At 47.9% G+C, this 25,391-nt stretch overlaps 1 protein-coding gene across 8 annotated transcripts in view; it reads right to left on the minus strand.

Moving 5' to 3' along the window:
• Positions 1–21,008, minus strand: part of tnikb (TRAF2 and NCK interacting kinase b) — a 31,795-nt gene extending 10,787 nt beyond the window's left edge. For 2 of the 8 annotated variants that reach the window (XR_004612254.1, XM_034571669.1), the window contains exons 1-21: positions 20,596–21,007; positions 16,667–16,732; positions 11,883–11,939; positions 11,663–11,788; positions 11,046–11,156; positions 10,662–10,752; positions 10,433–10,563; positions 10,002–10,056; positions 9,550–9,628; positions 9,247–9,422; positions 9,102–9,168; positions 8,808–9,006; positions 8,514–8,630; positions 7,414–7,500; positions 6,367–6,567; positions 5,332–5,613; positions 3,400–3,516; positions 2,004–2,243; positions 1,337–1,443; positions 1,079–1,194; positions 359–450 (exon numbers count right to left, since the gene is read on the minus strand). Coding sequence is in view for 7 of the 8 variants with exons in the window: in XM_034571669.1 (XP_034427560.1) it covers positions 359–450; positions 1,079–1,194; positions 1,337–1,443; positions 2,004–2,243; positions 3,400–3,516; positions 5,332–5,613; positions 6,367–6,567; positions 7,414–7,500; positions 8,514–8,630; positions 8,808–9,006; positions 9,102–9,168; positions 9,247–9,422; positions 9,550–9,628; positions 10,002–10,056; positions 10,433–10,563; positions 10,662–10,752; positions 11,046–11,156; positions 11,663–11,788; positions 11,883–11,939; positions 16,667–16,732; positions 20,596–20,703 (2,625 nt within the window). In the remaining variant the exon portion in view is untranslated. Of the gene's footprint in view, positions 1–358; positions 451–1,078; positions 1,195–1,336; positions 1,444–2,003; positions 2,244–3,399; positions 3,517–5,331; positions 5,614–6,366; positions 6,568–7,413; positions 7,501–8,513; positions 8,631–8,807; positions 9,007–9,101; positions 9,169–9,246; positions 9,423–9,549; positions 9,629–10,001; positions 10,057–10,432; positions 10,564–10,661; positions 10,753–11,045; positions 11,157–11,662; positions 11,789–11,882; positions 11,940–16,666; positions 16,733–20,595 lie in introns of all 8 variants that reach the window. The other 6 variants (XM_034571673.1, XM_034571676.1, XM_034571670.1 and 3 more) reach the window with 5 other exon arrangements.
• Positions 21,009–25,391: the final 4,383 nt, after the last annotated feature.

Consider the following 25,391-nt stretch of genomic DNA (forward strand, 5'->3'; position numbering starts at 1 on the left):
CCCAATCCACATTTCACAGGAGAATGTGAACGAGAAGCGGGCGGGCGAGCGAGTGCGAAGGGGGGAGGTGGGGGGGGGGGGGGGTGAGAGAAAATGTCACTGACCTCATCTACAGCTTTCTTATAACTCTGATGGAAGGAGGGATGAAGGAGAGATGAGAAGAGGAAGAGAGCGACAACGAACAGCAACGAGGTTAGTTCGGAGAGAGGTGTGTGTGTGTGTGTGTGTGTGTGTGTGTGTGTGTGTGTGTGTGTGTGTGTGTGTGTGTGTGTGTGTGTGTGTGTGTGTGTGTGGGTGTGTGTGTGTGTGTGTGTGTCTGTGTGTGTGTCTGTGTGTGTCTGTGTGTGTGTGGACTCACTGCAGGCCTGCTGGGTCTCGTCACCTCTCTGCTGTCGTCTTTGGCGTCATGGGAGGAAAGTGTGGAACCTTCAGTCTTATTGGAGGAATTACCTGAACACACACATGACGATGTCAACATACATGTTCAAAGACAAGACTGTGTGTGTTCGTAACGACTTTTACAACCTGAGAACATTTAGAGAAGACGTAGATATTTCTATATTTTTTTTAATTGGGATATTTTGAGAAACGACAACATTCTGAAAATGAAAATTAGGACATTTTGTGGAAATTCCTGAAATTAGATTTTCCTCAAAGAGAAATGAGAACACTATTATTTAGGATATTTCTTCTTAACTATCTTTTTAGACAGCGAGGACTTTAATTATTAAAGAGGACGGAGGACAAAGACGATATTTTTCTAAATGAGAACGAACATGTTTGGAATATTAAGGACTTTTTTGCAAAGTGAAGAATTTTATCATTCCTGGAAAGAAGAAAGAAACTTGAGACAAGTCTGTTATTTGGAAATGAAAGAACGTGAAAAGTGAAAAGTTGCTTTTCTTTTCTTTGGCAGTGTGAGTAAAGCTTTGCTGAGTTATCGTCATCTCCCAGGAATATTTTGGATCAAACTCTCGTTCCTATCGAGGCTGTTTTCACTTATTTCAGTTTGCTGTTTAATTGTAATTAATAATGTAATTAATGGAGACGGGGGGGGGGGGGGGGGGGGGGGGTGCACCTCGCTCGTTGGAGCCTCCCTGGGAACTCGGGGTGCTGGAGCTGGAGGAGCTGCCGCTGCTCGTCCTCTTTAGGGGCGTCTCCATGGAAACGTCGATCCTCCGCAGGTCGGGGTTGCTAAGGCAACACAAACACAGGGTTGTCTCATTCATGCAGGAAACTGTGAGATCCAGCTCTTAAAAAACACACACACCTGGGTCTCCAGAGCTGTGTGTGTGTGTGTACAGTGTGTGTGTACAGTGTGTGTGTCTGTGTGTACCTGGCCCGGATGAGGTGAGCTCCAGCCCGAGGGCCGAGGCCAGGTCCGTTTCCTGGAGAGTTCCTCCTGACTAACGCAGGAGAGATGGAGGTCGTCCTCTGGGGAACCTGCAAACACACAACACAACGTGTGTGAGGAGCGGACACGTGTCGCACACTCGACAACGCGAGATGCAGAGTGTGTATGAAGTCACGATCACATGTTAAGAACATGGACAAACACGTGTGTAAGTGCGATAGAAAAGACATAAATTCTTATCTTATAAATAAAATAAAATAAAAATGTGACTGTTTATATCAAATCTATATAAAAATACAAACACAAGCACTGATTAGATTTATAATGACAATAAATTTACAACTTTAATCTATGAAAATATCAGACTATAGGCAAAGTTAATTTCCAGTCAGTTTGAAGTATTGGTTATTAACAGGTTATGGATTCGGAGACGCACCAATTACCGGCGGTTCTTTGAGACTTGGATCAATACGATCAGGTGACGACACATAATTAAATTCAAGACACAAAATCAAAACAGACGACGACAAAAAAAGATCACAAACGTTACAGAAAAACAGAATCCAGGAAAAAGCAAAGTTTTGTCCCACACACACGAACACGGACACACACATTCTGACAACAACACACAGGTCGGGGCATGCAGAACCTTGGGGGGCATGTCGTCGTCCTGCCGCAGCCAGGAGCTGCGGTCCAGCTTGTCGAGGGGGGGCGCCAGGCGGGACAGGGGCGGGGGAGGTGGGGTGTCGGAGGTGGGGTCGGAGTTCTGCCGGGGCATGGGAGGCCGGGAGGGGGAGGGCGACGCCGAGGAGGAGGACACACCGTGGGGGTCATACAGGGACTGGGAGCCTGAGAGGCCGTGACTCTTCACCTGCACCAGGTGGGCCATCTGGACACGCACACGCACACGCACACACACACACACACACACACACAAGCAGACAACAGGCAGGGTGGAGGAGGAAGAGCAGGATCAGCACATCGGAGGAGATGATGCAGGAGGAGGTGCAGTCAGGTGAGGGAACAGGGTGAAGAGGGAAACACGTGCGTCAGGCTGCGTTCACACAAACACACTTTACTTCGCTTTCTCTGTTTCAACCTGTCGATTTTCACAAAGTCTCTGATTTACATTTGAAATGAAACTAATCGTGGGATCGACACGCCGACTCTCAAGCAGCTTCCAGCTCCTGATACTTAACCTCCGGCACCTGGGGGACGGACTCGCTCTCAAACTGGAGAAGAGGATCCTCCACAAGCTCAGACCCAGGAATTTAGTTTCACTGTCTCTGTCAATTCTATCTATGGCTGGAGCGTCGGTGCATGTGCACACACACACACACACACGCACATGCACACACGCACACACACACATGCACACACGCACACACACACACACGCACACACACACACACACACACACACACGCACACACACCGCTCACGTGCAACAGGTTCAGAGACTAAAGAGTGAAAGACAAGTTCCAGCGTAAGAGAGAGAGGTCTGACTGTCTCCGTGGACGATAACAACTTTATGGACAATACAACACAGTGAAACACCCAGAGACTGAACTCTGTTATTATCAAGTGTCAAAAGTGTTTTGGTTTATTATAAAACTGTGGCACAACAAATCAGAAAATGGCGGCCACCACAGAGTCCAGATGATTTCTCTCAGGCAGATCCTCTAGTTCTCAATGTCCATTCATTTGTTGTAATCTCCTGATTAATTATCTAGGCAATGAAGAACAAAATAGAAACTGTCCAAGAAATCCATCTCATCCAGATCAATGTCACCGTGGAGCTGTGCCACTAAAATATTATTCTCTGGGAAAAAATATCGTATTCAAACTTTGCTCTTCTAGAGAAAAACCTGCTCAAGACCCAAACTCACAGATTCCACGTTCACACAGAGAGAAACCAAACCTCTGGTGCGACCACGACTCACACACACACTCACACACACACACACTCACACTCACACACACACACAATCACACACTCACACACTCACACACACACACACACAGTTAGAAACGTAGGGTGCACACCTGTGGTTCGACGGAGCGGTGCATGGGGGGGGTCCGGGCCTGCTGGATGCCTCCGCTGCTGAAGGACTCGGAGCGCGGCGGCAGCGACGGGTCCGAGATCCGGTTGGAGACTTTGTGCTGCAACGCAGGAGAAGTCTGTCTGTTCATCTTACAATACTCCTGCACCTGACACACACACACACACACAGACACACACCAGTCACTCCATGCAGTGAAGTGCTGAGCCTCCATGTTTTTACTGATAATATGTCAATAATGAGCCGATTTAAATTCAGTCTTTTCTCCGGCAGGTGATGAATGGATTATTTGACGCCGAGTTTGGATTCATTTAAATTGTGTAAGAAAGATTAAATGTGTAAGATCTGAACATCTGTAACAGGGACTTGTTTCCACCTGTAGCGACTCTGGAAGACCGAGGGAACAAATCAGGAAATACAAACTTACGATTAACTAAAGGTAGAATTGGTCAACAGGCAAAACTTAAACTCTACATGAAGAGTAAAGTTAAAGTTAATGATGCATAATGAAGCGATGGTCATAAATCAAAAGCGTGTTTTAGAATAATAAACTGCAGAATAAGCTAAATAAAAGGTAGAAAGGAAAAAGCCAAATTTAAATCACGGTGCTGCAGAGATGAAAAGGGACTTCGGTCGCCGTGGTTACAGGCGACGAGCGGAGAGTCCATCCTCATTATTCTACAGAAGCAGCAGATTCGATCAGTTTGGGTTGTGAAGGTTTCACACTTTGTTTTTCATCGTTTGTTTTCAAAGTCGAAAATTGTGTCTGTGCGCGATGGAAATATATCTTCACTGGGGGTAGACCTGTCTGTACAGTGTGTGTGTGTGTGTGTGTGTGTGTGTGTGTGTGTGTGTGTGTGTGTGAGTGTGTGTGTGTCCATAGGAGAGAGACTGATATAGCTACAGCTGCCCTACATCCACCACCAGAGCCACCAGGAGGCGGACCTGGAGAGCTGCCCTAAATGTGTGTGGACGTGCAGGAGCGTTCACGTGTGTGTGTGTGTGTGTGTGTGTGTGTGTGTGTGTGTGTGTGTGTGTGTGTGTGTGTGTAAGTGGCTTTGATTTATGGAGGTAAGGAAATCGTCAGGGTTCAGATATGGAGCACTGACCTGCATTCACACACACTGTGGTGTTACATTTACACAGAAGGATGTGAGTTTGAAACCCATCACACGGGTCGAAGTTAAAGAGAATTTGCTTGTTAAGTGTGTTCGGTTCAATAAAGACAAAGATCAGAGAGAAATAAAGAAGCTTCAACCGCCTGGAATTAAAAGATGAAGTGAATTTTGAGGCTAAAAGAGAAGACGTGATGTTAGAACATGTTACATACATGTTACATACATGATTCCATCTCCACACAACATGCAATGAAACAGCAGCTGACGGCCAGAAGATCAAATACAAATCACTGCCACCAAAGACTGAAGAGGATGTGAATACATTTATTATATTATATGATATCATTGGTAAGCAGGTTGAGAGCCACTGCAGTAAAAGACGAGGAAGGATCCCACAGATCTGCAGGTCAACCTCTAACACCCAGCAGTGAGTCACCTGTAACATGGAAAGTGAAGGTTAAAGGAAAGTTTGTGTTGAAGACAGAAGACGAAGAAGACGAAGAAGACGAAGAAGACGAAGGATAAAAGCTGTGGAGAGAAATGAAGAACAGAGGAGATGAGATGAAACTGGAACCAGCAGCAGGAGTCAGAACATGAACCTGAAATCCTGCAGAGAAAAGGGGAGTTCATGTCGTCACGTCTGTCGACAGCTGTGAGTTAACGTACGAGAGTCGTCCTGGTTAGTGGAATAAAATAGATTAGGTGAGGTTAGTGCCTGGACAGACGTCAGGATGAGGGAGGAGGGAGGAGGAGGAGGAGGAGGAGGAGGAGGAGTGTCTGTTCATCCCCTGACTGACCCTGCGGCCTGGGCTCCGGCCCCTGGAGTCGGGGCTCTGCTGGCGCATCACCGGCTGAGAGGCGCCCGAGCTGCGTTCGGGGACACAGGTGACACGGATGCGTGGCACATGCGGGTGATCCCTGGAGGGGCTGAGGTGGGCGGGGTAGGAGGGGGGGCGGCGGCGGCGGCGGGGTTTGTAACCGGGCAGTAAGAGGAGGTTGTCGAGGTTGCTGGTCTCCCTGAAGGAGTGGTACTTCTTGGGAGGGATGCGAGGAGAGTTGCTCTGAGCTCGACGCATCACCTGGAGAGCAAGGTCAGGGTTAAACAACGTGCACGACGCACAGCTGGAGAACACAACACCAGACGCTTAACTCAGGTGACACAACCGCTGGCAGCCAAACAGGAAGTCCACGGATCAGCTGCTTTACAACAAACATACGATTCATTTCCGTCACAAACATCACATCTCATCCCACTCAGAAGCGTCTGTACAGTGACTTCACTCTCCGATTTAAAACATCCTGAAACGAGGGATTCGTTTAGAGAGAACTGAAACTCTTCATCTGACAAAAGCAACAAGAAACTAGAATTTAACAGCAAATCAAATGTTGAATCCTGAGGTCGCACCTGAAAAATAATAAATCATTTTAGATGTAAACTGTGATTCAGATGCAGCAGATCGAGTTCAGACGAAACCTGGAGGTTAGAAACCAAACACTTCACCAGAGTTCTTCTCCTGAGAACTGTGACTCCGTCTTCTGAATGAAAAAAGACCAGAGACCTGTTTCCACTTGTGTGCGTGTTGTTAACTCGGAGGCTGCTTTGTGTGTTTTCTTGTTCCCGCATGCAGACCTGCCTTTGCTCTGCTGAGCTGCACCTGAACCTGTTTGTGTCCGTATGAGGATTCAAACAGGAACTCAACGCAGACACGTCTCTGCTCGTCCAGAACAAAACGTTTTCAAACTAAAACTCCAGAGTAGCGTGGACGTTGGTGTGTTTTCAAATGCATTGACCTCAGTGTTTCTGGACAGGTTCTAGTGAAGTGTGTGTCTACCTCTTTGGCCCAGGCCGGCTTGTCGTTGGTGCCGGGCGCCTGATCCTTGTAGTGGTACAGCTGCTTCTTGTCCTGCGGCGGCCGCGGCGGCTCCTGCTGCTGTTGCTGCTGCAGCGACACCAGATACGCTCGCTCCTGCTGCAGCTGCCTCTGCAGCCGCTCGGCCTGCCGCTGCTCCTCGATCTGCTTCCGCTTATACTCCTGCTCATCAAACACAGGGAAAATGAGACTAAAGCCCAATGCTACAGTCCTGCTTCAAAATGAGATCAAATGATAAGACAGAGCAGTATTCACCTGTTAGGAGGCAAACATTTATCACCGCCATGTCAAGTCCCACATTCATGTCACCTCTACAAGGCATCAGGTGGAATGCACAGAGGGAACTTTATATTTACTAAGTTTCCAGAGAGAGGAAACACTCGCTGTCGAAATCTGATCAAACTAAACTAACAAATGTAATTTAGCTGGATTTTGGCTCAGGGCTTTTCTACAAGACAGGACCTGAGGGAATAATACAGAACCTGTAAATAAAGATGGACGACGTGACAGCTCTCAAAAGTGTTTTGATCGCCCCCTGGTGGCTGTTTGCAGTATAGGTCATAAACTCAGGCGACTTAATGTCATGATTGACAGCTGAGACTGACTCAGGATTGGTTGAGCGGGTGTATGGGCGGGACCTTGATACCTCGGCTCCATCTCTCAATCAAATTCTTTCTAGAACTTTTCAACCTGTTATTAAACAGAAAAGGTTCATTATTATTATTAATAATAACAATTTATTTCAAATATTGCATTTTATTTAGTTTCTAATTTCCTAATATATAACATTTGTATTCTCATATTTCTGCTCTACTGTTGTGTGAAGTTCAAACTGCTTCTAAAGACAGATTGAGTTTATACCCAGTGGCTGTAAGTGTTTCCCTGTGTTGACTCTGAATCCAGCTGAGCCCTTGTGTTTTATTTTGGAATAAATCTTTCCAGAAGTTCTCCCACAGCGTGACACAGCCTGGTTCCACTGGTTTCCTGTGTGTCTGTGTGAGTTGTTACCAGCAGTAAGGCCTGCTCCTGCAGGAGCTGCTGCTGCAGGATCTCCAGCTGCCTCTGCTCCTCCTCCAGCTGTCTACGGATATACTCCTAACCAGTCAGCACCCAGGGCCAGAGAGAGACGCAGCCAATCACAGACCACCGAGGCGGGCGAGAAGCAAATCGGAGCCCAGGCAACCAGTGACGTCAGCAGAGCAGGAAATAGGAGGCGATTGAAAAGAGGAGGACAGGCAAAAGTAGATTTATTGAAGAGGTGTGAAAGTCGGGATTTAGGCAGAAATAGACGAGGGCAGATAAAGAGAGAGAGACAGCAGGGGGCTGTGATTAGTGGAAGAGGAAGACATGCTTATTAGTGGAGGGAGGACGGCAAACAGCTGCATGAACCCAGTTGTGCAAGAGGTAGAAAGGTAAATTTGAAAGGTAGAATGATGGAGGAAATTCTCCCGTCTGCTCTGTGATAGAATATTGAACATGTGATGTTAATGCAGCTGAGATTCTACACGTCTTTTTCAACACGGGTATTAAAAACATCCATGTTCTGCTTTTTAAGCCAATCGTAGAGACTGCCACGTTTTCTGGGGAGGTGTTCCCAGGACTGATGGGATATGTAGTCCCTCCAGTCTGGGTCCAGTCCGAGGTCATGACTAGATGCCCCAACCATCTCAACTGTTCCCTGTCTACGTGAAGGAGGAGCAGTTCTGCTCCAAGCTCCCTCCGGATGTCTGAGCTCCTCACCTTGTCTAAAAGGCTGAGCCCAGACACCGGCCGCAAAAACTTATTTTAGGCCTCTGTTTTTCTTAATTTCCCAGGAAGAGCTGGAAATCGTGGCTAGAGAGAGAGAGGGACGTCTGGGACACCTCCACGAGCCGAGCCCTCATAGTGGAGCACAATGGATGGATGGTGGATCGTAGAGATTGTGATGTTTTAAGTCATTTCCACAGTTCTACACTGATGACGTGGATCTACGTTCTCAAACCAACAGAATGATGACCTGTGAGACAGAGGTGCTGGTCCAATTCCCGTGCCCTTATCTTTTAATGCGTGACGTGTGTGAATAAGATGACACCTGTGATGCGTGGTCTTTCAGTCAGACGTCCTCTCACCTGCTCTCTCTCGGCGTGCCTCCTCTCCTCCTCTCGACGGACCTGCTCCATCTCCTCGTACCTCCTCCGCTGCTCTCGCTCCTGCTGCTTCCTCAGCTCTCGCTCGCGACGCTGTTGCTGTGGGGGGGGGAAAGATTCGACACAGCGACGCTTCAGCTCTGTGTGTGTGTGTGTGTGTTCACATCAGGTGTGTTTCCCTGGCATCAGGACGAGCGGAGGTGCTCACGTCACAGATGTGGGAAGACACAGATGTTTGTCACAGCTCAGAACAAGCACAGGATAAAACAGACACACCTCCTCCAGCCGTCGCCTCTGCTCCTTCTGCTCCTCGATACGCTTCTGCCTCTCAGCCAGTAGTTGGCGCTTGTGTTCCTCGTTCTGCTGCTGCTCCAGCTGCTGGCGCCGGATCAGCTCCGACCGCTCCTTATTGGCCAGCTGGAGACGCAGGAAGTCCCGCCTCAGAGTGGACTCCCCAGGAATGTTGATGATGGAGCTGGAAAGGAACCAATGAGAGGAGGGGAAGACGTAAGTGTAATAGTATTAGTAGAACTGTAGTAGCAGTAGTACCATCAGTAGTAGAAGATATACCTGGGCTCTCCGGCGTCCCTTTCTTCATCCTCTTCCTCACTGCCACTGTACTCATACTCTGTCTCATCTGGAGGAAACACACACATGTTAGCATTAGCTCTTCTCAGACCGCGGTCGTCTTCAAACAGCCTGCGAGCCTCCTCACCCCTCTCCCCCCTCCTCTTCTTGGTGCGGTCGATGTGGTCCTTCAGCTGGATGCGGATCTGCCGCTCGTTGGGAAGGTCCCGGATGAACGGGTGTTTGAGGAGCTGCTCGGTGCTCGGCCGCTGACTGTGACTCTTCACCAGGCAGCTCTCGATGAACGACTGGAACTTCTTCGACCTGGAAACACACGAGTTTAGACCCGGGACTGTAGTAGTGACATCACAGTGTAGCCAGTACTGTCTGTGTGTGTGTGTGTGTGTGTGTGTGTGTGTGTGTGTGTGTGTGTGTGTGTGTGTTTTCTCACCACTTCTTGGACTTGAGTCTAGGCGCAGGATTTCTGGGGATGAGGAAGAGCGCTCTCATCGGATGCATGTCACACAGAGCTGAGGAGGAAGAGAGAAGGGGAGATGAAGGAGAGGAAACAAATGGAAGGATACAAAAAAAGGGCAAACAGGAAGGAAAGGAGGGGAAAGAGAGGAGAGAAATGAAGGAAACAGGAAAGTAAAGGAAACAGGAAAGGAAAAGAAAGAGGAAGAGGAAGAGGAAAGAAAAATGAGGAAGAGAAATAAAAATGAGGAAGAGAAATAAAAGAGGAATGAAAGGAGAGGAAATTGGAAATGAATGTGTGTGTGTGTGTGTGTGTGTGTGTGTGTGTGTGTGTGTGTGTGTGTGTGTGTGTGTGTGTGTGTGTGTGTGTGTGTGTGTGCATGCGCGTGCGTGTGTGTCAGTGATCATGGTCGGACGTGTCTCACTTACGTGGCGCTCCCTCCGCCATTTCTACGGCTGTGATGCCGAGCGACCACAGATCACTCTGCAGAGAAACAGAAAACATCTGATCCACTGCTCCAGACAAATACAGACAGAACGTGACACATCTGTTCCTGCTGCTGCATATCTCTGCACATCTCAGCCAGAAAACTGCTTTTTAAAGTTGATGTTTATATTGTCGAATGGGGCGAGGGTGTCCTGACACACCGAGCCCCAGAGGGTCGGAGTTAACGGCGTCTGAACGGAGCCGTGCTCGGCCTCCTCAGGCTCGCCACAGGGATTCGTCCTGGCCCCATTACTGCACGCCCTTCGTACACTGACGACCACAGGAACCAGAGTTCTCACTGGTCGTATCTGCAGAGGAGGCGTCGCAGCGGTTTGTGCAGTCGTGTGGCGACGGTCAAGGATTAAACGTTTACCTTGAAGTCGTACGTGGCGTCGGGGTTCTCGTCACAGGCGATGACCTCCGGGGCCATCCAATACGGCGTCCCGATAAATGTGTTCCGCCGTCCCACCGTACGATCCAGCTGAGCACTCACACCAAAGTCAACTGCACACACACACACACACACACACACACACACAGATTTATAGTCATGTATGTACGCTCTTTTCGTGTGCGAGTGTGTGAGTGTTTGTGCGTCTCACCCAGTTTAACCTCTGCGTTCTCCGTCAGCAGCACGTTCTGCCCTTTAATATCCCTGTGGATGACCTTGTGTTGGTGGAGATGAGTCAGACCCTGAAGACAGAAAAGTGATTCTGTCATTTCTTACCAACACACAACAAAACCCAGCATGTAACTGGAAAAATATAACCACAACCTTTAAAAAACATCATACAAACACCGCCTCAATAATGAAATCTCACTTCATCTGACTTGGTCCTTTAAAAGTGAACATTTGATTGGACTTGATTTCTGTTTGCTGGCTCGAACATTGTTTATTCTTTAGGACGACACACACGCTGCCCTCGACCTGCTGTTTGTGTGTTTGTGTGTTTGTGTGTTGTGTTTATTTCAGGCTGGGTTCTCACCCGGAGGATCTCTCTGCAGATGTAGGCGATCCACTCCTCCTTCAGCGTGCTCCCTTTGGTGTTTTTGATCAGATCTGTGACCGAGCCGGCGCCGCAGAACTCCATGACCAGCTACACACACACACGCACACACACACACACGCACACACACACACACACGCACACACGCACACGCACACAGACACGTTTTTACATGCGCTTCCTCACTCTTAAGAAGACACAGTCTCTTGATGCAGTTCTCATCTGATCTACTGTTGGAATCTGTTTCAGTAGAATCGGAGGAAACAGGATCTTTGCACCATTAGTTCACTCTGTTTAAAATAAAAAACGACAAATTAAGGAGCCAATTTTAAACGTTTATCATGAGCAACGAGGTCTTGATCTTTCTATGAAAACTGCCTTGACATAATGACTGTTGGGATTCAGCTCCATACAATCTGAATTAAATTTCTCCTTAAAAAGAAAACAATCCAAATATCTCTGCACATCTTTCACCTCATTCAGGGGCGACTTTTGAAATCGTTAATAAAAATGAGTCCCGGGAACGAGGAGCCATCCGAGGAGGAACTGTAGATAAACACAATGGAGGAGGAGGAGGAGGAGGAGGTCGTACGTACCCACAGCTGGTCGTCCATTCCAGGAGGATTCTTCTTGACGAAGGCTCCATAGTAGGTGGCGATGTTCCTGTGGTGACTGTACTTCTTCAACATGTTGATCTCCGCCTTAATCTCCTCCTCCTCATCCTGTCACACACACACACACAATAATACTATGCAACTGTGTGTGGGGATGTGCACGTGTATCAAGGCTGTGTGTGTGTGTGTGTGTGTTACTCACTCCTGTGACGTCCATGACCTTGATGGCAGCGAGCTGACCTGTTTTGACATGACGACCCTGAAAGCCACAGACAGACAAAAAAACTGTTATCACATTATAAAGGTTTATCAGTCATATAGTGTGTGTCAGTGTGTGTGTGTGTCAGTGTGTGTGTGTGTGTGTCTTGACCCTCAGATTGGAAAGGACACGTTACCTGTGGACACTAACGTCTCCTCCTTCAAACTCTGAAGTCACAGCTGTTAAAGCAAGAGACTGGGAATTCATCTACCACCAGCCCCCCCCCCCCATCACACACACAAAATGTCCTCATGGTAACCTAGCAACAGCTGTGTGTGAGGAGGCCATGATATTTCACACTCTGGGTCACTTGCACATGTGAGTTGCTCAGATTCTCTCACACACACACACACACACACACACACACACACACACACACACACACACACACACACACACACACACACACACACACACACACACACACACACACACACACACACACACACACACACAGTTACTCCGTGTTGCATCAGACTTCACTTCGGAGAACGTGTCTCTTTGTGCGTCGTTCGACTTATCTTTTTATTTCTGTGTTTGGTTTTCATTCAGTTATTTTATTTCTAATAAAGCTTTTGATGAAACTGTAAAATTCGAAGCTGTGGTTACATTTCTTTGTCAGTAGGGTTTGATAACGACATCACAGCGATCATCGGCATTTTTTAAAATACATATATTGACCAGTATAACAGTATTGGTTTTTACCCCCTAACATCGCATCGGTCGGACTCTGATGTTCGACCTTCGTGAGAACAAAAAGAGAAGTCAGTGAATCAACCATCTCAGAGCCTGACGGTGAATCAGCCCCCGGTGTAGACAGCAGATCTGGGCCAAGACTCCGGCCAACGCTCGGCCCTGGTTTCTCTTACAGCTGTGCTCAGCTATCTATTTATTCTATTTCTATCGCTGCTTTTAGACGTGCACACAACTCGGGACATTCTCCAGAGGCTCCGGACTTCCTGCGGAGATTCTCCGGCCGGTCCGCTCGAGAAAACTCTGGAGACTGTGTGAATGAGCGGCTGTGAGAAACATCACGTTTCAAACAGAAACCAGAAGCTTGCAGCCCCAAAAGCTTGTCCCTCACCTACAGATTCTGTATGTTCACATGAGGAATCTGTTAATGCAGATCAGCAAATGACCACAATCCACTGGATTCATGTTCCAGGAACAAACTCCGATGACAAACGCCTCCAACGCTCAGATTCTCTTCCAGCTGTGTTCAGACTGGCCCCTGTCAACCTGCAGGAAACCTTCCAAACCTTAAAGACTGTTTCCAGACGTCAGGACAAACTCCGCCCCAGACACGTGGTGATTCAGGGGTTTGCTCGGTGACGTTTCCATCCAGATAACTCAGGGAACCTGCTCCTCGGACCTCGGGTCGAGCTGTGTGAAGTGCTGCTGTGGCTGAAGGACAAATGGCAGCGATCCACCACGATGAGGCAATAAAAGGCGAGATGAGAGGAAGAGATAGCGCCACACACAGGCTCTTTGTATCGCTATCTCTCTTCCTCCGACACCAATGGCCGGCCAAACAATCTCCCTGAGGTGACACAGAGCTCCCAGTGTGTGTGTGTGTGTGTCTGTGTGTAATATGGGTGTAAGGAAGCTGTATTAAAACAGCACCTGGATCCTCACACACAGGCAGTGAGGAAGGGATAAAGATAGCGACAGAGCAGAGGGAGGTGGCAGGTGAGGAGGAGGAGGAGGAGGACGAGGAAGAAGAGGATGACTGGAGATAGAAAAGGGCAGAAAATCCTTTTGAAGCAGCCTGAGGCGTAGAAACACACCTCGGGCCCCGTGTTCAGACAAGCTTCACATTCCAACCCCGAACACAAGCCCCGACACATGAAGACCGAGACAGGAGCTGAGAAAACACCAGCTGAGCTTCATCTCTGCACCAGTGACGTCCACTGGAAACCGGCTTTGTCAGTGATGGAAAAACAAGCTTTCAGCAATCGTGACATTTCAGACGATTAGATGAAATATAAACACTGAAATATCAGAACTAGAATTTCCGCCCTGAGCAGAGCAGTGAATTTTCTCCTGGAATCAAACACTTGATTCGCAGCTGATTCAGAACCAAAGGTTCTTCCTGCTGCCGGAGGAGAAGGAGACGACAGCTGATCTGCATCGTGTCGCCTGAACAAAGAATTATATTCAGAGTTAGGTTTTGGACAAATGAACGCTGGTTGAATGGGCCTGGTTACGCAGCCGGATGTTTAAGATAAGACTTTATTAATCCTGGAGGAAACTCTTGTGCCAGATCCTGCACGACGCATGAAACTGTTCATTTGAATCCTCACTTGTTCTTTCAGTGTGAGACTTCAGACTTTGTAATGCTTTCACTTTAAACCCTGTGCTTGTGCTCCAGCTCGTCATCCTCACGCTGCTTCTGTGCACGTGAAACATCGACTCTTGGATTTGTTTGTGTCTTTCAAAATTCCCCCAACCAATAGAATGTCAGGTGTGGGGATGGCGGTTATCCCGCCCTCGTAATGGGTGTGTTAGCTTTATGTCTTTGAGAGTCCCGTGCGGGCGGTAACTTCAACCGGGTTCGAGCCCTCGCTCCACCGGCTTCCCGTCCAGCAGATCTCTGGGGTCAACATGGAGGCAACATCAAGGATCTCAACTTTTTAACTTCATGGGAACATTGTTGTGAGCGATTATAAAAACTAATTACACCCCGCCCTGTTTCCAATAACAAAATTAACCACAACGAGGGCGGAACATTCTCATTCGTCATCACCGCAACTGACATTCTATTGTTTGCCCGAAAAAATCAAAGAGAAATGCGAGAGCGGACGTTTCACACAGAGGACAGCGTGAGTCGGGAGAAAAGAGCTGAAGCCCGAGCAACAAACTGTCCGAGCAGGAGCGCACAGTTTGACACAAGCAAGAAGTCCTGCTGGACGACCACGCTCTGGAATAAAGAGAGAAACAAGGAGTCTCTCTGCTCCACAACGCTGATTCACTGACCAATAGAATCCAGATAAACTCTCAGCACTGCCTCCTCATTGGCTGAAGCTTCACACACACACACACACACACACACACACACACACACACACACACACACACACACACACACACACACACACACACACACACACACACACACACACACACACACACACACACACACACACACACACACACACGCCTGTAATAGAAGGTGAAGTGAAACAAGTGGGACTCAGAAGGTCACACCATCGTTTCCACAACACTTGTTGTTTGGGCTGATTAGTGAAACGTCAGATCCCGATGTGCTGAAGGAAAACAGCAGCAGCTGCCGTAAAAAGGAAAGGTGGATTTCCTTGTCTCCCGACATGTCCAGAACAGGGGGGTCACGATGGAAACACTGCTTCAAGATCAGCAGCGATTTCTTATGAAGTTTCCTGAAGAGAATGATGTCATTTAGCAATAATTATAGACAAGAGGGAGACGTCTGATGCTGATTGACTCTAATTAATCCCTGGTTCAGCCTCAAGAGTCTGCTGAACGCACAGAGGGTCAGAATCCGTCTGTTTCTCCTGAGTCTGACATCTTCTGTTTTTCAGGGACTAAACTGATTCAACAACAGGTCTCATCTTAGAGTTGTGGATTCTTCACGGCCCGTTCTTGATTACGTGTTCTCTTGATTTCCTCCTGCGCGGTTTTGTTTTATAAGTCAGATTTCCATGAAACTTGGTGGAGGGATGTGTTATGGGTCAGAAAAGAAGCAGATTCCAGGAGCCCAGTTTGTGCACGTGAGAGAAACACCTGTAACAAATAGTGCTGCACAACTTAGAGATTTATTATGTTAATACGAGTGTCAAAGGACTTGGGTAAAATTGTGAAACTGATTCGATTATAATCTTTTCACACCAAGTCCGTATTTTTTGTTTATCATCCAATAAAAATCGTCACGAAACTTCGTATAATTGTATTTATTTTTAAAACGTTCAACAATTTCAGAGGAAAAGGACTTTAGCTCCTTTGCAAATCTGGAACTAAAAAATATGCCAAACACGTCTCTTGTATTTTCTAACGATCGTTGTTTTTTGTATTTATCTCTGTACCGTGGAACATGTGTTCTGTCTCAAAACATTGTCTTTATTTCCTTTATTATCAAGCAGCAGCATTTTTGATCTCTTTCTTTAACATTGTGAGTTATTTTTCAAGACTTTCGTTGATTCAGTAAAGAATAAACATTTTGTATTTCAACCGTTTTGGAACAATGTCCAAACTAACTTGACGGATTGGGTGCAGAGTTAAAAGCAGGTGACGTGTTCTTTAGGTTTCCCTCAGTTCACAACAGGAAGCTCCGACAACAACGAGCATCTTTTAAATGTGTTTCATCGTTGTTATTTTTTTTAGTCCAAGGTCTTAATTTACCCAGCATGCTTAGTGATCGACCGCAGCTTGTGTTAATGCGATCCTATCAATCATCTCGGCAATGAGGCGTCGCCTTGTAGACACAATGGATCAATAGTGAACATCCAGCAGACGTGTGTGTGTTAAACAGCTGAAAATGAGAAACACAAACACACGTCTGTGCCGTGTTGTCTGCGTGTGCGTGTTTCTCTGCCGGACAACGAGTCGCTAGTAACTTCACATTTCGCCAAAAATGATAACGTTGTTGATTCAGTGAGCTCGTGTTGGGGATCAGGAGGAGACGAGTCCCCGGTGAGTCAGCAAATCACACACACACACACACACACAGTTATGAAGTAATTATGAAGTCTCACCTTGTAGACCTGCCCATAGGTTCCATTTCCAACCAGTTCGACCAGCTCGAAGATACCAGCTGGGTCCTGAGAGAGAGAGAGAGAGAGAGAGAGAGAGAGAGAGAGAGAGGGGGGGGGGGGGGGGAGAGGAGGGAGGGAGAGAGGGAGAGGGAGGGAGGGAGAGAGAGAGAGAGAGTGGGGGGGGGGAGGGAGGGAGAGAGAGAGAGAGAGAGAGAGAGAGAGAGAGAGAGGGGGGGGGGAGGGAGGGAGAGAGAGAGAGAGAGAGAGAGAGAGAGAGAGAGAGAGAGAGAGGAATAAGGAGGAGCGAGTGAGGAGAAACAGCAGAAAAAGAAGAAAGTTATTCCAGAGAACACAACTCTGATTAAACTGGACATGTAAGAATTGAATGTGGAGTTTGACCTTCACACAAACACACTGACAGAGCACTACCTTGTAAATCCTGTCTATCATCACCCGGTAATTAATCCTCCAATAGGTAACTTATGTTCTCTCTCTCTCGCTCGGCAGAAGTAATCAGATTACATTCAGCTTCTGATAGTAATCTGATTACTTAAACATCATATACACAAGAAACCTGGATTTCACTGCAGATCAAATAACAACAACCGGAGGAAAAGTATCAGACAGATGAAGGAAACACACACCTATAGGTAAAACACACACACACACACACCTTAGCTGTACACAGTCACACAAACACACACACAATGTAATCTCATGTTCAGACTGATCAAAGTTCAATAAACTTTCCAAAACACAAATCTTGATCTTTAAGCAACCCTCTGTGTGTGTGTGTGTGTGTGTGTGTGTGTGTGTGTGTGTGTGTGTGTGTGTGTGTGTGTGTGTGTGTGTGTGTGTGTGTGTGTGTGTGTGTGTGTGTGTGTGTGTGTGTGTGTGTGTGTGTGTGTGTGTGTGTGTGTGTGTGTGTGTGTGTGTGTGTGTGTGTGTGTACAGTGGGCCACAGGAGAGCGTTGGCACTATTACAGTGGAGTCTCCTGACGGGGGATTAGTTTAAAAAGCAGAGTTCCTTTTCACTCAAGGTCAAACAGAAGCACGTCTACTCCTGGAGGACCTAGGCCTCACGTGCACACACGCACGCGCACACACACACACACACACACACACACACACACACACACACACACACACACACACACACACACACACACACACACACACACACACACACACACACACACCTGTATATCCCTGTTACAGCTCTTCCCATGCAGGCGTAGGGCCACATGCACAGAAACACACCAGTGAGGTCGAAGGGAGCGGATGTAAGATGTAGCCGAGGTGCAGCATCTGGATGGAGATGTCAGGAGTGAGGCAGCGGTTCAGCTCTGCACATCCAGATGTTTCTCAGACTAAAGTTTCCAGTGAAACACAAAGCTGAAAGTTTTCTCCCCAAAAAGCATCAAAAGTATGAATATAAGACCACGTGAGTCCAGTGAGGGAACAATTTGAAATGTAACTTAGTTCCAGTGTGACGTCACAGAATCTACTGAACTGTTGAAAGTTTGTCTTCACAACAGAATCCTCTTTTAAAGAACTTTGCAGAAACACACCAGAGGAAAGAAACACAGAACATCTGTCTCCTTTCAGCTTGAAGGTTTGCACATAAAGATATTTAGATGCAGAGCAAAGTTCAAATCAGCAGCATGATATGGTCATGTTCTCACACCTCAGCAATAAAGCAATAAAGACTCAGCTGAACATAAATATATATATATTATATTTATGTATAAGTCTGAACCAAGGTTAGTTTTGGTTTCACTTTGTAATTTACAGACTAAAGAACTTTGTCTGACATCACCTACGTGGGCGGAGTCTACCTGTACTGGACTCTGATTGGTTTGTAGACATCTGACGTGGGCGTGTCATCCGTTGGGGGGGGGGGGTAGTCTTTCTTTTTTAATGGAAAAGACGAATGAAGCTTCATTTGGTTGCCATGGTAACATCATGATGGTATCACTACCAGCATCAGCACCTTCAGGCGCAGTACTCCACAGTACTCCTAATTCACAGTACTACAGTACTTCACAGTACTACAGTATTACAGTATTCCACAGTAATACAGTATTATAGTACTCCACAGTACTACAGTACTCCACAGTACTACAGTACTACAGTACTCCACAGTACTACAGTACTCCACACTAGTTCAAATGCACCAAGTGAACGTCCTCGTGGTTCAAACATTATATCGTCGGAGGTGAAGAAGCTGCTTCCTCTTCCTCTTCCTCTTCCTCTTCTAATGTTTAATTCTGTCTCTACTTCCTGTGATTGGTCCAAAAGTCCAAACTACCAACAAAGTGTTTTCACTGCAAACCAACAGAACCAGGTTCAGTTTGATCCAGACCCAGAACACTTCTTCTGCTCTGAGGAACCGTTCACACCTGGTTCGGTTCAGAGCTTCAGACTGAACTGAAGCTCTGAACCGAACCAGGTGTGAACGGATCCTGAATGAGACCATCAAACAGCATTTCTCTCCTGAACAGCTTCCATTTAGTCTGGAGAAGAGAAAAGGACACTGGCTCTAAAAGAAGAACAAGTCTGTGACGTCTCTGTCTTCATCGGCAGCGCTGTCCAGACTCTAATGGCGACTGATACTGTCCCTGTCCAGAGGTGCCACAGGAACAGACTCCGACAGACTTCAGAATAAGAGTCTGTCAGTGTGGAGCCCAGACTTCCGCCCTGATGGGAGCTCCAGTGAGAGGAGGAAGGTGAAGTGAGTCAAACTGAGGACATGTTTGGGATGTGAAGCTCTGCAGAAACAGGAAGTGTTAGAGTATGTGTGTGTGCATGTTTGAGACAGGCTTTGCGTCACGCTGAAATGTTTCCCCCCAGCTCTCTCTCTCTGTCTTCGGTGACCTAATTTCTAATCATCATGTCACTGAGGGAGAGAGCAAGGATGTGCACGTTCTTACAAGAACGTGCACATCCGTCGTTCTCTTTGTGTCTTTGTCCTTCAGTGTGTGTGTGTCTGCATCTGTATCATCACACACACACACACACAGACACACACTCAGACTTGCAGTCCCACCCGGTTGATCATGCCCAGACTTGATTGTTGCTCTGCAGGTACAACTGTGTTGCGTAAGCAGCAGAAGGAGAAAAGAGAGAATAGCCACAGAGACACACGCACACGCACACGCACTCACACACTCACACACTCACACAACTCCAGTCATACGTGAGATCTACATTTCATCTTGGGCACATGTTAAATCCAAATGAGTGAATGTATCATCAGTGTGTGTGTATCCGTGTTTCAGACGCGCACGCACACACGCACACATTCCTGCACGGTTTCCGTCTGTGCACCTTCCACCCTCGCGCACACGCACAGACCCACAAACAGCCACTGTGATGCAATGCTGCTGCTGCTGTCGCCACAACATCACGAAATGGCGGAACTTCATCGCTGTTATTCACGGTGTGTGCGAGTGCGCGCGTGCGTGCATCTGGAGCCGCTGCATCAGTGTGTGTGCGTGTGCGCGCTGTGAACGTGTCAGTGAGCTTAACATCTGCTCCACATAGAACAGACAGAGCGGCCTCTATTATGCCGCCTGACGCACGCGCACGGGGATGTGTGCACGCGCACAGCAGCAGCAGCTCAGGGCCTCATTACATCACGTCCCAATTGTTTAGATAAAACATCAACAACAAACAACAGGAGCCACATGAGCCCACTCGGCTGCTCCACGCGCACGCTCTCACACACACGCGCATGCACACCACCGAGAGCACAGGAGGACCAGGTAGACGCGTCCGTGCGCGCTGCTTGGAGAGGAGGGTGAGGATGGAGAGGAGGGAGGAGAGAGAGGGGGGGGGGGGGGACAGGTGCTCAACAGCTTCGCACACACGCACGCGCGCACGCACAGACAGCAGCAGCAGCACATGCACGCGCAGGGAGACATTACCCGTAGTGCAGACAGGTCTATCTCGTCCAGACTCCGCGCCGGGGAGTCGCTCGCCATGGTTCTCTCGGTGGACACGGGACTCAAGATGGAAGCTTCCTCAACGACCATCGACCGGGAGGTGCAGCGCGCGGGGGGAGCACGCGCTCCTCCGGGAGAGGGAGCCGCTCACACACAGGACGAACCCCCGGAAACGCGGAGAGGACGCACGAGCGAGGCGGTGTGCGCGGAGCTCCAGGTGCTGCTACATGCTGCTCGGCGCCGTGAATCCGGTGAATCCGGTGGATCCGGTGCTACATGCCTCCACCTCGACCCCCGACTGGAGAGGAGCGGGGGCGACACGCGCGCACAGGGAGAGAGAGAGAGAGAGGGGGGGGAGAGAGAGAGAGAGAGAGGAGCGCACAGATCCAACACCGTCCGTGCGTCTGAGGCGGAACAGCAGCAGCAGCGCGCATCACCGGGAGTGGCCTGAGAGGAGAGACGCCCACACACACGCACACGCACGCACACGCATGCACACACACACACAGGACACTACATTGACTCATTGATTTCACAGAAACTTTCGCTCTAACCTTCACCAGTTAACAGCCTAACCCTGAACCTAACCTGTTTCTAAAACTAAGTCTAAACTCAATCTGAACAGAACATAAACATAACCCTAACCAGTCTAATCAGAACCATAACCTAAACCTAACTTAAAAACTAACCTAAACTTAACCTAAACCATAAAGCATGTTTTCACTTTGGATTTTAATGATCTAAGAGCTTTTTTGTCCCCATAAGAAAGAAAAGACTTAGGTCCCCACAACAAGAGTAATACCTGGACCACACACACACACACACACACACACACACACACACACACACACACACACACCAATTTGACCTTTAAAAACCCACGAGGGACATTTTCACGCTTCATTTACATCTTAATGTCACATCAGACGGACACTTGAGCAGCGACACCAGTGACCTGAGCTCAGATCACGTCAGAAGAATCCAAAACACAACAACTACGTGTTCTTCACTGTTTAATGTCACTCTAAACCATGGACTGTAAAGATGGACGCCACGACTCCACATCCTCCCACTATCCAGACATGAAGCCTCAACATCCTGGATATGAACACTGGCATCGTGCACATCTGGAGTCAGAAGCTTTGTCTCAATTCAGGGGCTGCACCCTTCAGAGGCTGCACCCTTCAGAGGCTGCACCCTTCAGGGGCTTCATCCTTCAGGGGCTGCATCCTTCAGGGGCTTCATCCTTCAGGGGCTGCATCCTTCAGGGGCTGCACCCTTCAGGGGCTGCACCCTTCAGAGGCTGCACCCTTCAGGGGCTTCATCCTTCAGGGGCTGCATCCTTCAGGGGCTGCACCCTTCAGGGGCTGCATCCTTCAGGGGCTGCACCCTTCAGGGGCTTCATCCTTCAGGGGCTGCACCCTTCAGGGGCTGCATCCTTCAGGGGCTTCATCCTTCAGGGGCTGCACCCTTCAGAGGCTGCATCCTTCAGGGGCTTCATCCTTCAGGGGCTGCACCCTTCAGAGGCTGCATCCTTCAGGGGCTGCATCCTTCAGGGGCTGCACCCTTCAGGGGCTTCATCCTTCAGGGGCTGCACCCTTCAGAGGCTGCATCCTTCAGGGGCTTCATCCTTCAGGGGCTGCACCCTTCAGAGGCTGCATCCTTCAGGGGCTGCATCCTTCAGAGGCTTCATCCTTCAGAGGCTGCATCCTTCAGAGGCTGCATCCTTCAGGGGCTGCATCATTCAGAGGCTGCATCATTCAGAGGCTTCATCCTTCATATGCTGCATCCTTCAGGGGCTGCACCCTTCAGAGGCTGCACCCTTCAGATGCTGCATCCTTCAGAGGCTTCATCCTTCAGAGGCTGCATCCTTCAGGGGCTGCACCCTTCAGGGGCTGCATCCTTCAGGGGCTGCATCCTTCAGGGGCTGCAGCATCCTTCAGGGGCTGCAGCATCCTTCAGGGGCTGCATCCTTCAGGGGCTGCATCCTTCAGGGGCTTCAGAGGCTGCATCCTTCAGAGGCTGCAGCATCCTTCAGGGGCTGCATCATTCAGAGGCTTCATCCTTCAGGGGCTGCATCCTTCAGGGGCTGCATCCTTCAGGGGCTGCACCCTTCAGATGCTGCATCCTTCAGAGGCTTCATCCTTCATATGCTGCATCCTTCAGGGGCTGCACCCTTCAGAGGCTGCACCCTTCAGATGCTGCATCCTTCAGAGGCTTCATCCTTCAGAGGCTGCATCCTTCAGGGGCTTCATCCTTCAGGGGCTGCATCCTTCAGGGGCTGCAGCATCCTTCAGGGGCTGCATCCTTCAGGGGCTGCATCCTTCAGGGGCTGCATCCTTCAGGGGCTTCAGAGGCTGCATCCTTCAGAGGCTGCAGCATCCTTCAGGGGCTGCATCCTTCAGGGGCTGCATCCTTCAGGGGCTGCATCCTTCAGGGGCTGCCGCATCCTTCAGGGGCTGCATCCTTCAGAGGCTGCAGCATCCTTCAGAGGCTGCAGCATCCCTCAGAGGCTGCAGCATCCTTCAGAGGCTGCATCCTTCAGAGGCTGCAGCATCCTTCAGAGGCTACAGCATCCTTCAGGGGCTGCATCCTTCAGAGGCTACAGCATCCTTCAGAGGCTGCATCCTTCAGAGGCTACAGCATCCTTCAGAGGCTGCATCCTTCAGAGGCTGCATCCTTCAGAGGCTGCCGCCCCTGAGGACCGTCTACCTGGTAGGGCGCTGAGGGAGACGGGGCTGGATGTCAGTGACGTCATCGGGCCAAATAGAAATCCACAGAGAGAGAATTTAAAGTGGTTTCATGAGGAGCTACCGAGCGACGCTCTAGTTGAAATCTTCATTCCTCCGATCTTTTGGTTTCTGTCGTTCCACCAGATGCTGTTGAAGCTGCTGCAGAGACTTTTCTCCGAGCACCAGCGAGATTCAACACTGACTCAGTGTTTCAGGTTGAGGTCAGAGTTCAGTGCAAATCCCCTCCTCTCCCTCATGGAGCCTGAAGATACCTTCACGTCCAAACAGGCACAAGCTGTTGACACAAAGCTGGAGGTTCACATGGTGTTTCTGTGGCTCCATCCAGTGACGTGAAGAGAAACTGCAGCAGGGACGAACTGGGGAAACTGAGGCTGCTTCCTTCACCGACAGCTCGATAAACATCCAGCAGAGAGCGATGGACGCAAGAGAGGAAAACATTCAGTGACTATTCAGGAGGAAGGATGCATGATGGGAGATGGACAGTGAAACAGTTCATCACTGAGACGGGTCACACTGACAGAATGTCCCTTATTCTCGTATCTTCCTCCGGATCTAAGACATTTGTGAAGAAAGTTAAGAAAAACAATCTGCTGGATTTCATTTTGTCTGCTGCGTCTGGAAATGGAACCAGTGGAGCACACGACATCAGATAAGAATAAAATACTACACGAACTAAAACTATATATACAGTATACAGGGTAGTTTATCAAAGAATGGGCCATTTAGAGCCGAGGATCAAGGTTGTGTTACTGTGCAGTTTATACATTCTGTGTTATATACAGTGTAAAAAATATAAGGATATATATAAGAGGAATATATATATATATATATATATATATATATAAGAGAAATAACTAAACCTTTGTATCACTTACTGTCTTTGATCCTTTTAAAATCCTTTCTACCTCCTGTCATGGTTTTCAGCAGTGAACGAGTTTCCTCATCAGATGCAGACAAAAGCTCCGATATAAATTATTTCTCAGGCTCAGAGTGAAAGTTCATGTTCAACACGAATAATCTGACAGGACTAAGTGTGTGTGTGTGTGTGTGTGTGTGTGTGTGTGTGTGGTTTCATATATCTAAATATCCCCATGTCTGTATTTTGTGTGTTAATAAAAAATATTAACTTGTTCACTTTTTCAAAATCACTTAAAACACCCTAATAGATATTTGTGTGTTGTTGAGCTGAGAACTTACATGACGTAGTGTCACTGGGTCGCCTGTTAATGACGTCTTGTAGTTGTCAAAGTGAAGTCACATGTCACGTGAAGGATTTTAATCGTCGGATGTTTGGATCTGAATTTGTCAGAGAAGCAGAAGCTGCACTGAAGACTACAACTCCCATCATGCCTCACTGCCTCCACACCTTACCCTCTGGGTGCGACCCCTAGTGGCAGGAACTCACACCAACGACTTTAGCTGAAGCTGACAAAAGAAATGAAAGAGACATATTTTGGAAACTTTAACCAACTTTCAACTTTTCTTTGTCGTGTTATTTTGTAACTGCTCTTTTGAAAGGTGCTTTACGGACCATTTTTCTTTAATTTTCGCTTTTACTGTGTTTAACAGAAACAAACGTCGCGTAATTGGCTTTAAAAACGATAATATAAAACTGTTTTTGGGGCAAAAATAAACATAAAAGAAACAAATGTTGATGAAAATAAATCATAATTTCTTTTACCAAAAAGTCTCTGATCTATCTTCATGTATTAGTTCAGTTCACATCTTTACATTTATTTCCTGCAAATTATTATTATTTTTTAAATATATTTTATTGAGCTTCCACATTACACGGTATCCACAGAACCAAATAGAAGAGAACGAGCGAAAGACAATGCTCACGTTTTGTTTTTTGTTGGCTTTATACCCAAATTTAATTTTAACAGAACAGTTCAGCTTCATAAAGAAATCTTCAAAATCTGCTTATAAGCACAAAACCCCCCCGGATTTTAGACCGGATCCTTTATTCCATTGACCTGTTGACAAACTACAGCAGACTCAGATGTTTTAAACCTGAATTTAGAG

This window comes from Hippoglossus hippoglossus, chromosome 20, assembly GCF_009819705.1.
Source record: "Hippoglossus hippoglossus isolate fHipHip1 chromosome 20, fHipHip1.pri, whole genome shotgun sequence".
Lineage (NCBI taxonomy): Eukaryota > Metazoa > Chordata > Actinopteri > Pleuronectiformes > Pleuronectidae > Hippoglossus > Hippoglossus hippoglossus.